This window comes from Myotis davidii, unplaced genomic scaffold (assembly GCF_000327345.1).
Source record: "Myotis davidii unplaced genomic scaffold, ASM32734v1 scaffold327, whole genome shotgun sequence".
Taxonomy (NCBI): Eukaryota; Metazoa; Chordata; class Mammalia; order Chiroptera; family Vespertilionidae; genus Myotis; species Myotis davidii.
In genome coordinates this window covers 3,288,483-3,302,667 of record NW_006298628.1, presented here as the reverse complement: position 1 = coordinate 3,302,667, position 14,185 = coordinate 3,288,483, and the positions used below count along the sequence as shown (strand labels likewise).

The following is a 14,185-nucleotide window of genomic DNA, read 5'->3' as shown; positions in this document are numbered from 1 at the left end:
ATCCGGTGGGACGCAGGGGCTTGAGGCCATCCCCAAGAGAGGAGAGGGGAGGGTGCAGGGGCAACCGCTGGGGGAGAGGTTCCGGGGAAGCCGGGACGCAGACGGGGTCGGGGGGCCGCTGTGCTGGGGGTCAAGGCGCGGCTGGAGCCCGCCCTCCATCCACGAGGTGCACCCCCCGGGGCAGTTGACCTAACCTCCGGCCTCCGCTCCTCACCTGGGAAGTGGTGGACTCAGGTGTGTGACGTGCTTAGCGCAGGGAAGGTCAGCCTGTCGGTGTTTGGTGAGCAAAACGTGGGGGCGGCAGACACTCCCGGGGCCGGAGGGAGAACGCCTACCCCTCGCGGCCTCCGTTCCCCTCGCTTACCCCCTGGAGAACCTCCTTTCCTTCCTCCTCCCCCGAGAGGAACGCAGAGAACTGTTACACATGCGGTTTTCCATTGACCCTTAGACCCACTGAATGAGGACTTACAAGGGCAGAGTCCAGAATCTGTCTTTTTTTTTAAAAAAGGGCTTTCCAGATGATAGGTTTGACCCCCATGACAGGAAGCCCCGACTCATTGTCCATCACCAGCTGTCAGTCTCCTTCCTCCTGCCTGTGTCCCCACCTGTGATATGGGGCTAACAGAACCTGCTTCCTGGGTACTGTGTTTTGTGATGAGGATTAAATAAGCTAATATTTGAAAAGCGCCTAGAATAGTTCTACGTACCCATTAAGCAATATGTGTGTTTATGAAATGAAATAAAACCCTTTCTTCCCAGGCATTTGAGGAGGCTCAGCTGGCCTCTCTGGACCCCCTGAAGCAGTTTGCTGCCTGGTTCGAAGAGGCTGTTGCGTGTCCTGACATTGGGGAAGCCAACGCCATGTGTCTGGCTACCTGTACCAGGTGGGCATGGCCATGGGCCCTGCTGTGGGTGGGCACAGATGCAGTAGGATACTGAGGGAGCTCTCAGTTTGACGGATGACAACTTTATGGTTCTGGCACTTTCATTAAAATGCTGTGTGGCCTCAGGCAAGTTGCTTGTCCTCTCTGCGCTTCCGTGTCCTTCCCTGTAAACCGAAGATCACACTTCATTCAGTGACATTTCAGGGTTGGCAGTGCCTCTCTGCCCTTGATGCAACCCCCCCGTAGACCCTTGCCTCCCTTATCTCCCCACCTATCCTATTCCCAGCTGCTCTTGGAGAGCTGTGCCTCCTGGGACCTCTTCATGAAGCTCTTTGTAGACAGTGCTTGGCTGTATCCTTCACTTGGTAATCAGCCATTGAGACATCTCTCATATTAGCCTCCTACCCAACCCAACTCCTCCTGTCCCCCCGCAGTCAAATGGAAGGCCTTGAAGGCAGCGCTCTTGTGCTGTGCCCTGGGTGTCCCCCAAAGCCCTGAGCAGAGGGTCTGATGGAGCCACACCTTCTGTGCTCCCGAAGCACTGGCCTGTTGCATTCTTGTTGGTTGCTGCCCTTAGAGCCGTGTTATTTTGCCAGGGCTGCCGTAAGAAACCACCACAGGGTGGCTTACACAACGGAAATGCATTTTCTCACAGTTCTGGAAACTAGAAGTCCAAGATGGAGGTACTGTCAGAGTTGGTTAGTGAGGCCTCTTTTCGCGGCTTGCAGATGGCTGCCTTTTTGCTGTGTCCTCACATGGCCTTTCCTTTGTGCATGCAGAGAGCAGGGGAGAGCTCAGTGGTGTTTCTTCCTCTTACAAGGACACCAGTGGTTTTGGATTAGAGTCCCACCCTATGACCGTATTTACCCTTCCTCCCTCCCTAAGGTCCTCTCTCTAAGTACTCACATTGGGGCAAGGGCATCAACATAGGCTTTTAGGGGGACATAGTTCAGTCCCTGACAGTCCTGGAAGTGAATGCGAATCCACAGACCGCCGTCAGGACAGTGGGGAGGACGCCTCTGGCACGCAGGGCGAAGGCTTCAATGTCATGTTGGTGTTTGTTTGCTTTCAGGCTAAATCCCCAGGGGCAGGGGGGAATGGGTGGGTGGCCCGAGTGCCCGGACGGTGCAGAATTGGGACACAGCCGTAGGGAGGCTCAGACATCCCAAGCGAGGGGCAGCGGCGAGAACCCTGAGTGGGCTCTGACACGGCACTCTGCTCTCTGTCCCAGAGATGGGAAGCCCTCCGCCCGCATGGTGCTGCTGAAGGGCTTTGACCAGGATGGCTTCCGCTTCTTCACTAACTTCGAGAGCCGAAAGGGGAAAGAGCTGGTGAGGGGTCACGGTAAATCCTCCGCGGGGCTGCAGAGTCCAGCCCTTGCCTCATCAGTCACCCCCACCCCAACCGCTTGCTGTCTGTGCTCAAGGGCCACCCTGCTGGGGGCCTTTGCACTGCCGTTCTCCTTGCCGCACATGCGTGAATGCTCTCCAACCACCCCTGCCTCTGTCATCTGTTCATCCGAGTAACCCTGTCCCTCCAGTCTCAGCCCCAATGTTAGCCTCTTCGAAAAAGCCTCCTCAACTCCGACACTGAGTCAGCCGCTCATGCTGTTTGCTCTCATTCTAACTAGCAACTTTCCTGCCATTTTTTCCGTTTCTAGCTGTGCATGTGTATGATTATGTGGTTAATGTGTGTCCCCCCCTGTTAAGTGGTAAGCCTTGCGGGGGGGCTGAGGCTGCATCTGTTGTATCTGTGTTACACCCCCGTGACCTCTTCTGGTGTCGAATACAGCGCTGGCACTTCACATGCATACAGTTCATAAATCCACATGAGTCATCCTCCCTGAGTCCCTGCCAGGCAAACATACATTTCTGAGAACATGCAAAATCTGTGGGCTTAAGAAATGGCAAGCATCACTTTGGAGTCCAGCTGGCTTGGGTTTCCGATGCAGCCCTGCCACTTGCTATGTGAACTCGGGCTTGTTACCTAACCTCTCTGAGCCTGTCCCTACCTGTAACAGTAGGCCTACCGTTGAGGGTTTAAATGAGATACTACACTGAGTGCCTCTCCCGTGGGCCTGCACGCTGCAGACTTCCCGCCTTCCCCCATGTCCTGACGCTGTCTGTGGATTCTCTTTCATTTCCAGGACTCTAATCCCTTTGCTTCCCTTGTCTTCTACTGGGAGCCCCTGAACCGTCAGGTGAGTGAGTGTTCCCAGGGCAGCCTGGGCGGGCTGTGTTGGGAGGGGTCTGAGTTTATATAGGAGCCCAGTGGAGGTCCCCAGGCTGGGCAAACATCCTGCCTCTCATTGCTCTCGTATAGTCAGCTGGTCTGGGGGCAGCCCGGAGTGGTGAGGCATTGGCTAAAGAGAAGACGGGAATGGGCCTGTGGCCTGGGGAGGGCGAGTGAACGCCATGTAGCCAAGGCCATCCCTGAGCAGGTGCGTGTGGAGGGCCCTGTGAAGAAGCTGCCAGAGGAGGAGGCCGCGTGCTACTTCCACTCCCGCCCCAAGAGCAGCCAGGTCGGGGCTGTGGTCAGTCACCAGAGTTCCGTCATCCCTGATCGGGAGGTGAGTGGGGCTTCCTCTTAGTCGTCCGGGTGGCGAGGGCCCGGGCTCATCCCCAGAGGCTGTCCCCCAGGGATGCCAACAACCTCTCTCGCCAGCAAAGTGGAGAGGATGTCTTCCTGGGGGAACGGGAATGGGGAAATGGCCCAATGGGCCTCCTGTGTCTGCCAGACCCTCCCGTTGGACTCTGTTCCCAGAGGACAGAGGCCGCCTGTGCCTTGCTCACCTGTGTGCCCAGCACCTGGCACATGCTCAGTACGTGGTTATTAAATGAATCATTGACCGGGTCTGGCCCTTCCTCTATCTCCTTCCCCTGAACAGTATCTGAGAAAGAAAAACGAGGAATTGGAGAAGCTGTACCAGGAACAAGAGGTGCCGAAGCCAAAATACTGGTGAGTGATGCCTCATAGGCGTGTAGAAAGGGACACCAGGACCCTCGTGTTTGCTGGAAGCCACCCCGTCTATGGGTTACAGATCTCCTCCCCGTCAACCCTGAGATACCGCCCAGCAACGTCCTTCAGGGGGCCCCGTGGTGGTGGGGAGTGACATGGCTGCTTCTCTTTGTAGGGGTGGCTACATCCTGTGCCCACAGGTGGTGGAATTCTGGCAAGGCCAAACCAACCGCCTGCACGACCGGATCGTCTTTCGGCGGAGCCTCCCGACAGGAGACTCCCCTTTGGGGCCCATGACCCGCCGCGGGGAGGGAGACTGGCTCTACGAGAGGCTTGCTCCCTGACTCCCGGGCCGCGGTGCCCACGGGAGCGAGGACCAGGTGCTGAGAGAGGGTGTGGGGTTGTGAGTCGGGCCCTTCTAAGGGCCACCATTTCCCTCCCCACTCCTTACGTGTAGGGGTCTTCAGAGTTCATCCTTTCAGTACCTCTATGTGGTTGGCTCCCAGTGAGCTCTAGTGGAGTGTAATGGTGGCATAGAGAATCACAAATGGAAAGTCATCTCATTATTTTCTTGATTTTGACAGTAGTTTACTGGAACGGCTCCCTCTAGAGGGAGCAGCTGCTGTAAATCCCTCTTCAGGTGACACAGGGTGCGTCCCCAGCAGCCCTGTCTTTTTACCACTGTGACTGAGTCCTGCTGGCCAAAGCTGTTGGTCCCAGCATGAGCACCTGAGTCAATCTCGCCCATCGGCTTTTCTTGTCAACTGTTGGAAATTGGACACGGAGAGACCCAGAGCGCGCTCACTGTAGCCGCGTCGTTAGTGGCAGCCAAGGAGCCACGGCCTCTGGCTGCTGCTCTTGCAATTCCCTGAGAGGCCCTGGCGCCCTCCTTCCCCGCCTGGGCTGTGTGGTTCCTCCTCCTGCCTCACACACCCACTGTCTCTACAAAGAAGTGTTTTTTTGACATAAACTCGCAGAATAAATTGCTGTTGATTGCAAATAAAAGAACCCTAACTCACTTGTTTATTAACAGATACTCTTACAGCATTTACCCTGCTGATAGCTGCCTTCCATGATCTGGAGCACAGCAGTGTGGGGAAAGATTGAATTGATTCTCTGTAGCTCCAAAGGACCCATCGGTGGATATTCCACAGAAATAGATTTCACTTCAATATGGGGAGAGATTGCCGGGGGAGGGGTGGTGAGCATTAGGTAGTGAGTATGCTCTCACTGGAAGCATTCAATCCCGGTCAGGAGTTTTGTAGAAAGGATTCATGTGCTGGTACCTAATAAATGAAGCTTTATTTTCTAGGTTGGTTTATAAACAGTATTTATTTATTTTATTTATTTTCCAGGCATGAAATTAAATTATTATAGAGATTCTGCCTTTCTGACAACTCACACACCCCCTTCCCTACTCCTCACCTCTCCACGTCACTGGTTTTCACCCACATTGGGATTACCGGGGCAGGGAGGGGGTGCTTTAAAAATCCTGATGATGCCTAGATCCTCCCCTTAGAGATGACTTCACGGGTCTGAGGCATTGGGAAATTTAAAGGCTCCCCAGGGAACTTTGTGAAGCCAAGGTTCCGAGCCCCTGGGCTGGACCCTTGTGTGGGCCTCGGGACGGCAGGCAGCATTGGCACCACTTGGGAGCCCTCCCCAGACCCACTGAGTTTCCGCCTGCATTTAACGGGACCCCCACCCACCCCTGGTGACAGTGCACTGGCCTCAACCCCTGAACCTCCTGCCCCTCACCCTCACCATCGGATCTCCGGGAGCCCTCGGCTGAGGCCTGTGCGGAACTGTGTTTGCTTTCCTCGGGCACAAGTCTGGTGACCAGGGTCAGCCTGGATGAGTGGCCTGCAGGCTGTGGAGAGGAGCCAGGCTGGGTAAATGTTTGCTGTGACTCAGCCGGGAAGCGAGGACGGACTATTGTTTGTGCACAGTGGCATTGAACCTGCCACTCTGCACACGGCTTCATTCACTGTACGGGCCTGTGCTTCAGCGCCTGCGAGTGACCCCCCTCCCCCAAGGGCCTCTCTCTTGATGTTGATCCCCCCTCAAGCCCGAGCACACCCTTTCTGAGACCTACAGCAGAGGGCGCTGGGGACCCTTCCCTTGTCCTGTTTGTGTTTCTGGGAGCTGTGTCTCCCCAGCTTTGAGCCTGGTCTCAGCAGTTCTCTTCTCTGTCCGGCAATCACTTTGCCAGATCTCTAATAAAAGCTCATTAGATGTGCGTGATGTTAATGTCCGCTCTGGCCTGGTCTGGCCCCCCACCCTAGGAAGGAGGGGAGTTGGGGGATTAAGCAACTCTGCCCACCTCGATTTTCCTCTCTTGGTAGGTGGGGCATCCAGCAGGGGGCGCTGCTGCCCAAGGTTGGCCCCTTCTCAGCTGCACAGACCATTGTGGCCTGCCCCGCCTGCCTCTCCCTCCCCTCTTGGGTTGAGTCCCAGTGAAACTGTGGTCGATAACCCGTAGCCTCTCCCGACTCCTGCACATATTTGCACTTTCGGTTCCTCCTCCTCTGGCCTGGTAAAAACTCACAGCTGCCTGGGCTGACTCCCTGGGCAGCCAGATATCCCTTTGGCCGTTGGTAACCACCCCACCTCCTCACCCCCATCCACTAATGCCCAGGTTAGGGGAATATGTGGAGTTTCCAGGGAGGATTCCTGCAGTCATCAGTTTGGGGCCGTGGAGCATGGTCATATGTATGGGGCAGAGGTGTCCGCAGACCCTGCCCACTAGGAGGAGTCATGGTGGCAGTGAGGTGCCAGCATTAGGCCACAGGTAGGGTCTGTGGCCCAGGGCCCAGCTTCAGCCCCTGCCCTCGCCTCAGGGAAGCTCAGGATGGGCAGGAGCGGGAAGTCCCTACAATCTGGGGTCTCGCTGGTTGGCTCTCCCCTGTTGGTCCCAGAGTCTGCAGCACCCTCAAATGGTGCTCGCCTCCCAGGATCCCACAGTCCAGGCCTTGCCCTGGCTCATCCCACCTCTCCTTCAGCAGAGGGTGACTGGTTCCTTTCTTTGTCCCGAGTTTCCCGTCCCTAAGCAGATGCAAATCAGGAATGGCCAAAACCGGTTTGGCTCAGTGGATAGAGCGTCAGCCTGCGGACTGAGAGGTCCCAGGTTCGATTCCGGTCAAGGGCATGTGCCTTGGTTGCGGGCGCATCCCCAGTGGGGAGTGTGCAGGAGGCAGCTGGTCGATGTTTCTCTCTCATCGATGTTTCTAACTATCTCTCTCCTTTCCTCTCTGTAAAAACTCAATAAAATATATTAAAAAAAAATCAGGAATGGAAGGGGCTGTGTGTTTCAGTGGTCACAGCACAGCCCAGCTCTGGCTTCAGTCCCAGCGCCACCTCTGCGAGGGCATGGTCTCGGGTGAGCAACTTCAAGCTCTCTAAGCTCAGCCCTCACCTGGAAAATGGGGGTAGTTAGTACTGGGCCCTGTCTCAATGGGGCACGAGAGGATTAAAGGAGGAACCTCGGGGAGTACTTGCCACAGGGCCTGTCCCATTTTAATCCTCATCCAAGATGTTCATTTTTTTGATCCTCACCCAAGGATTTTTTTCCCATTGATTTTCAGAGTGGAAGGGAGGGAGGAGAGGAGAAAGAGAGAAAAATCTATGTGAGAGAGACGCATCGATTGGTCGCCTCCCACATGCGCCCTGACCAGGTGGGATCAAACCCACAACTGGGGTACATGCCCTTGATTGGGAATCAAACCTGCAACCTTTTTGATGTACAGGACAACACTCCAATCAACTTAGCCACCCAGCCAGTGTGGGCCTGGCCCATTTTAAACCCTCTGTAAACGTCAGGTATTAACAGTGGGCAGGACTGGAGTATGGGGGAGTCTGCTCCTCCACGGGAGGCTTTATGGACTGAGTTACTGGGGGAACCTTAGAAAGTTCCGTCATGAGGAGGGATAGGGGAAGAGTCCTGTCCTCCTCCTGCTCCCGGTCTCTCCCTCACTCTTCCTCAGAGCTCCCCATGCCTTGGGTGAGGCCACCTAACAAAGGCCCCCTTGTATGGTCTGTTTGTTTTGGTAATAAATTTCCTGAGCAGCACTCCTTGGGGTGGGGTGGGGTGGCCCAGCAGCCTGCGAGGAGCTGGCCGGGAAGCTGCCAGACCACATTGTTTAGTCGCCACCTTGGTCTCTCTCTCCATGTTCCCACCATGAGCTCTGGAGATATGGCCAATGTTTTCCAGTTCCCAGCTCCTGGGGCTTGAGAAAGATCCAGATCGAACAGCCTAAAGAGCACGCTCTCTCCTCTTCCTTAAATGGGAACTGTGGGCTATGGTGAGTTCCCTAATAAGGGAAAGGGGGGAGAAAACCAATGTTAATGGCGCACCTCCTACAGGACTACTAATGGGTCGCTAACCAGTGACCACTCCCTGTGAAATAGGTATCATTAGAGGCCCTTTTATAGAAGAGAAAACTGAGGCTCAGAGGAGGGATGTTTAAAAAAAAATTTATTGATTGATTTTTAGAGAGAGAAACATTGATTTGTTGTTCCACTTATTTATGCATTCATTCTATGTGCCCTGACGGGATGGAACCAGCAGCGTATTGGGACGATGCTCTAATCAACTGAGCTACCCAGCCAGGGTTCAGGGGAGGTTGTGTGTGTGTGTGTGTGTGTGTGTGTGTGTGTGTGTAATGTTCCCCAAATCACACAGCTACTAAGAGGTGGAACCAGACTTTGAATCTTGATCCCAAACCACTGCAACTTTGGGTCAGTCCCCAGAGGTCTGCTTCGTTCTCTTGCAGCCCCTGCTGGCCTCTGTTGACCAGAGGGACTGACCACTGAGGTGCCACAAGCACCGTGGCTGGGGGGTGAAATTGGTGTCCCCAGCCCTGCATCCCGCCACCTGGGACCCTCTGTGAAATGTGGGAGGAACGATTTGAGCACCAGGTTCCGCTTCCATGAAGGGAAACAAAGGCATAAACAGTCCTCTCAATAAATGGAAGACGAGCGTATAAACAGATGCCCTGCTTTTGCAGCATTGTTTATTACAAAGAGAGAAACCTACAGTTATTTTCTTAAACAAAATTCAAGGCTCAAGGACTCCTCTCTGGGGCTGGTCCATCTTTAATACCGTGGGGAAGAACTGGCTGTGGTTAGGTCCTACCAGAGCTTCCCTAACCCCTCCCCTAACCTGGACCCATGGGGTCCCTAACCTGGCCACCTCCAGGGAGTGCCAGCGTCCTCCTCCCCCTCACATCTGGGGGCAAAGTTCCCAGAAGTTTCCCACTTGTGTTAGGAGGTGAGCTCAAGTCCAGCCCACCTCTGGCTCCTGGAAACCATCCCCCATCACGTCTGCTGGAAAATGCACTCTCAGGATTGGTCCAGGGAACAGTCACAGGTAGAGACAGTAGAGGGAGCAGCAAGTCAAACTCACCCTTGACCCCGTGCCCTGGGAGGAAGTGAAGTCAGTCAGGCACTCTATTCCTTGTCCGCCTCCCTGCCCGCCCTGACACGGCTTCAGGGAGGGCTGACTCCCTGGGTGGCACTTGTCATCCTTGAACCAAAGTGCCTTTGTATGTGGTGGGGGACGGTGGGAGGACCCTGGGATCTCCCAGACTTCCCAGAGCACATAAATACAAACCTAAAACCAGACATTGCCTGCCAGCAGGCATCAACTGCCCCCAGGGCTTCAGCTGCGGCTAAAGAGGCCTGCGTGGCCAGCTCCTAGCTCAGATCCAGCTGACAGCAGGGAGCAGGCAGGGAGATGCTGGGTAGCACCCTCTTCGGCCCCCTTCACTGTCCTTTGCCCTCCCTGTCGTCGAAGAGGTTGGGGTTCTCCGCCAGCGTGGCTCGCACTTTCTTCTTCTCCTTGAAGCGGCCGGAGTTGGAGACCTTGACATGCTTGCCCTTTGTGTTCTTGTCCACGATCTTCTCCAGGCGGGTGTTAAAGTCACTGTTGGGATCCCCGCCCTCAGGCCCCGGGGGCTCTGTGCTGCCCTCCCCTTGGGCATAGGTGTCAGGGATCTCGTACAGCACCTTGGGGGCGGACTTCTTCTTCCGGAGGAAGGTCAGCTTCCACCAACCAACTTCGGTCATGGTGCTCCCTGAGCGGAGGGTGGGCTTCTGCAGGAGAGAGGAAGGGGTCAGTGGGGAGAAGGCGGGGGGTGCCTTGGAGCAGCCCCCTCCAGACTCCTAACCACTGGCTATTTTATTGATCTATTATTTATTTATTTTATTGTTTGATTAGTTATTTATTTTTGTTATTGTTCATCCTCATCCAAGGATATTTTTCTGTTGGTTTTTAGAAAGAGCGGGAGAGGGGAAGAGAGAGAGAGGAACATCAAAGTGAGAGAGACACATTAATCGGTTGCCTCCCGCACATACCCCGACCAGGGCCTGGAATGAGTCTGCAATCAAGGTACGTGCCCTTGACCAAAATAGGATCCAGGACGCTTTAGTCCGTGGGCTGATGCTCTATCCGCTTCTATCCACTGAGCTAAACCCGTTAGGGCTATTATTTTTAATCCTCACCTGAGGACATGCTGAGAGAGAGAGAGAGAGAGAGAGAGAGAGAGAGAGAGAGAAACTTCAATCCGTTGCCTTTCATATGTGTCTCAACCAGGGATGGAACCCACAACCCAGGAACTCTCCCTGACCAAGAATCGAATGGACAACTTTTGATGCACAGGGCAATGCTCAACCCCCTGACTACTGCAGCCGGCACCACGGGCTATTTTTATGGCCCAGGCCTAAAGGAATGAAAGGTGGGGCCGAGTGACCCCAAGATTCAGGTAAGTGATGCAATGCATTTGGAGAGAAGAGAGAGGGTCTGGGGACGAGATAGCCAAACACACATGGACAGGAAAGCCATCTGAGCCCAGGGGAGGTGACAGTGGGGAAGACACAGGCCATTGCCAGGCGGCATCGAGCTGCCAGGTCCCTTGGGGCTGCAGGAAGGTGAACAGCTTGCCCAAGTCACACAGCATCCAGGCCTTGGACACCCTTTGGGCAGATGGTCAACTGGTATCAGACAGACAGAAACACCTGGGCTTGGAATTCATTAATTAATAAATCCATTCATTCAAATTCCAACAGGACGTGTGATGTTTAGAGTAATTTGGACTTCCCACTGGTGATGAGCAGGGAGAGGAACCTCAGGCTGGGACTGTTCCAGGTGCGTGACCCCCGGCAAGTGACTCCTCTGGCCCTCAGTGGCCTCATCCGTCCCTCCCAGCCCTCATATTCAGCTCTGACATTGATGCCCGCCCACAGAGAGAGACTTGCTTTGCAAAATACAACTTACGATAATGGTGATAATGATTGAGGGATGGCCCCCTTTCCCCACCCAGCTTCCACAAGGGCAGGAGTTTGAAGGGGAGCTGGAAATTTGGAAGGAGGTTCGGTGGGGCCAAGAGGTACATGTGACATAGGGTTTCCATGGGTTGGACTCTCCATAGGAAACCCAAAAGAGATGGACTGTGGGGCTTCTCCACTGACAAGCCTTGTGCCGGGAATGAGACCCCACCGTTTACCGACCGCCACAAAGGTGCGTCTGAGCTAGTGGACATTTTGGGAGATGCCTGCACATCCCTGACAGGTGGGCATGTAGACCAGAGGGATTAAGATCAGTCAAGGCGTCTCTGTTTCGGGAGAGGCTGGTAGTCTGACCTCAGGACTCCTGAGTGTGGCTGTGCAAGGTCCTGGGGAGGAGGGGCAGCAGCCACCACACACCAGAAAGCTAGACGGTCTGTCAGCCCGGGCACAGGCAAATGTGTCACCTCTTTCAAAAAACTGATGGTCTTGCCCGGCCAGCGTGGCTCAGTGGTTGAGCTTGAACCTATGAACCAGGAGATCACGGTTCAACTCCCAGTGAGGGCATATGCCCGGGTTGCGGGCTTGATCGCCAGCATGGGGCATACAGGAGGCAGCCGATCAATGATTCTCTCTCATCATTGATGTTCCTCTCCCTCTCCCTCTCCCTCTCCCTCTCTCTCTCTCCTTCTCCCTCTCTGAAATCAATAAAAATATATTTTAAAAAATAAAAATGAAAACTGATGGTCTTAACTACCTTTTCTAAAAAGACCAGAAAGAAATATGACAAATGGCTAGTAGTGGTTTTCTTTATGTAGAAGGAAGACGGGCGGCTCTCTCCCCTCCACTTTTCTAATTTCCAGATCTTCCACAATGAGTATGGGGTCTGTTCTGTTAGAGGAGGAACACATCAAATTCAGAAAGCACGAAGGCAGGATGCTGGCCCAGGCTGGGAGTGAGTTGAGTGCCTTCTTCCACTTCCATTGGCTCCCTGGCTGTTGTCCCCTGTCCCCCCATATGCCCATCCCCCTGCCCAGAGCACGCGTCCAACCGATTCTTTCCAGGGCTTTGTCCAGAAAGGAGATTCCACGTTGCCACCTCTGTCCCTCTGCTCGGCTCATGCAGCAAGAGACCCCAGGGTAGACCTGGTGCAGCGCCCATTTAGAAAGTGAGGGAGGGGAGAGTGGCCAGATAAATGCCTTCCGGGCACCCAGGGGAGGCGAGGGCACCCAGGGGACAGCCCGGGAGGTTTGCTTTGGCAGCTTGCCCCACCTGGGCCTAGCACAGCCTTGCTCAGATCTCAGTGTTCCAGGATGGGTGTCTGGAAGGAGCTGTGAGAAGGGCAGGGAAGGAGGGACAGGACGCTTGCGCCCTTGCTTGGCCTGTGGGTGCCTGAGTTGCCACCTGGTCTGGGGCAAGTCCCATGGCCCCACCAGGGCTGCCAAGGAACATGGGGAGTGGAGGATCCAACTCCCGAACCAACAGCAATAACCAGACTGCCTCGCCTAGAGGAAGTGGCTTTTTTATGTGCCAGTTAAAACAGACCCACTTTAATGGGCATTTCAGTTAGCCACTACAGCAGTGGTTCTCAACCTTCTGGCCCTTTCAATACAGTTCCTCATGCTGTGACCCAACCATAAAATGATTTTCATTGCTACTTCATAACTGTCATGTTGCTACTGTTATGAATCATAATGTAAATATCTGATAGGCAGGATGGTCTTAGGCGACCCCTGTGAAAGGGTCGTTCGACAGCCAAAGGGGTCGCGACCCACAGGTAGAGAACCACTGCTCCACAGGGAGGGACAGATCACAAGAAACTGGTCAGAAAACCAGGGTCGGGAATGGCCCTTGGACCCTGCCCTGCGGCCTCCACCATGGCACCTCGGTGCCTGTGTCTCCTGGCTTAAACTCTGGTCTCTCTAGCAGACTGTTTGCCAGGCCCCGCTTCCCCCTGCTTAGGCACGCGAGCACAAGTAAGCAGGTGTGTGCCCCTTTAAGCAAGCCTGACCTGTGGAGGTCTGAATTTGCAGAATAGCTAAATTAGGTCTTCGTTTTGCAGAATAACCCAGCTAGCTATAAGATTCTGTCTGGTAAACAGTGAGTTACCCCAAGAGAGTGTAAAGTCTGACTTGCTTAAAAAAGAAAGTGTTACCCAAACTTCTCAGCTCCCCAAAGTAGCCAAGAACAAGACACCTACAGCCACACACCTACGCCTCATCACAGAGGGTCGCAGGCTGGGGCAGGGAGTGAATTGGGGTTTTGAGCATGGTCTGCAGTCTGTTCATGGGCCAAGCAGAGGGCTGAGCCCTTGCCCTGGGGCCCTGCAATCCGTGGGATGATAGAAATCTGCCCCTGAGGAGACCCCTACGCTGTTTGCACAGCTGGGGAGCCCAGCCTCACGGGACAGCCCACCGCCCCTTGCCTATAACAGCTACACCGTGGCCCGCACGTGGGCACCCGGGTAGGCCCCACCGCCCCAGCTGAGTTTGCCCAGGTGAGGTTGAGCCCCTTCTCAGCTGAGCCAAGTTAACCATTGACTGGGGCAAGGTGGAGGGGGTGGAGGGGGCTGGAGGGAGCAAGTCGGCGTCTGCCTTGTAAGACAAAACCCAGAGCCCCAGCCCTCAGCTTTCTGGGGGGCCCCGTGGGACTCCTCCACCCTGGATAAGTCTGGGGACCCTAGACAGGAACAGGAGGAGGTTCAGACAGCCAGAAATACCCTCCAGGCTGGGGGTAGGCACTGGTGGGTTCCAGCTCCACAAGAGTTAACAGAGAACAGCTCTGGAGAGAAATTCTCCCCCCAGGAGTTCCAGGCTGGGGGCCTGGAGTGACTCCAAGAAGCCAACGGGACGAGCCCCGAATTCTGCCTGCTCACCCAGGAAGGTGGGAGCCCGCATACCAGGCTCTCCCTCGCAGCTGGACTTGTCAGCCACAGAGGCAGAACGGGGCCCTGGCTGCACCGTGGTTTCCCCACCGCCCACCCTCGGCCTGTACCTGTGATCCTGGCTGCCGCAGCTGGAGGTGAGCCCCTCCCTAGAGAAGGGGCTGAGCGCCGGCGCCGC

At 55.0% G+C, this 14,185-nt stretch overlaps 2 protein-coding genes across 3 annotated transcripts in view; one reads left to right on the top strand and one right to left on the bottom strand.

Moving 5' to 3' along the window:
* Positions 1-6,086, top strand: part of PNPO (pyridoxamine 5'-phosphate oxidase) — a 6,397-nt gene extending 311 nt beyond the window's left edge. The window contains exons 2-8 of one of the 2 annotated variants that reach the window (XM_015570874.1): positions 526-639; positions 760-884; positions 2,116-2,215; positions 3,031-3,084; positions 3,325-3,453; positions 3,772-3,842; positions 4,018-6,086. In XM_015570874.1, the coding sequence (XP_015426360.1) occupies positions 613-639; positions 760-884; positions 2,116-2,215; positions 3,031-3,084; positions 3,325-3,453; positions 3,772-3,842; positions 4,018-4,186 (675 nt within the window). In that variant the 5' untranslated portion in view covers positions 526-612 and the 3' untranslated portion in view covers positions 4,187-6,086. The remainder of the gene's footprint in view (positions 1-525; positions 640-759; positions 885-2,115; positions 2,216-3,030; positions 3,085-3,324; positions 3,454-3,771; positions 3,843-4,017) is intronic. The other variant, XM_006774265.2, reaches the window with a different exon arrangement.
* Positions 6,087-8,475: 2,389 nt separating this feature from the next.
* Positions 8,476-14,185, bottom strand: PRR15L (proline rich 15 like). The gene is made up of 2 exons (XM_006774263.1): positions 14,118-14,185; positions 8,476-9,935 (listed from the first exon to the last, which is right to left on the bottom strand). The coding sequence occupies exon 2, from the start codon at positions 9,906-9,908 to the stop codon at positions 9,606-9,608; it is 303 nt and encodes a 100-aa protein (XP_006774326.1). The 5' UTR covers positions 9,909-9,935; positions 14,118-14,185; the 3' UTR covers positions 8,476-9,605.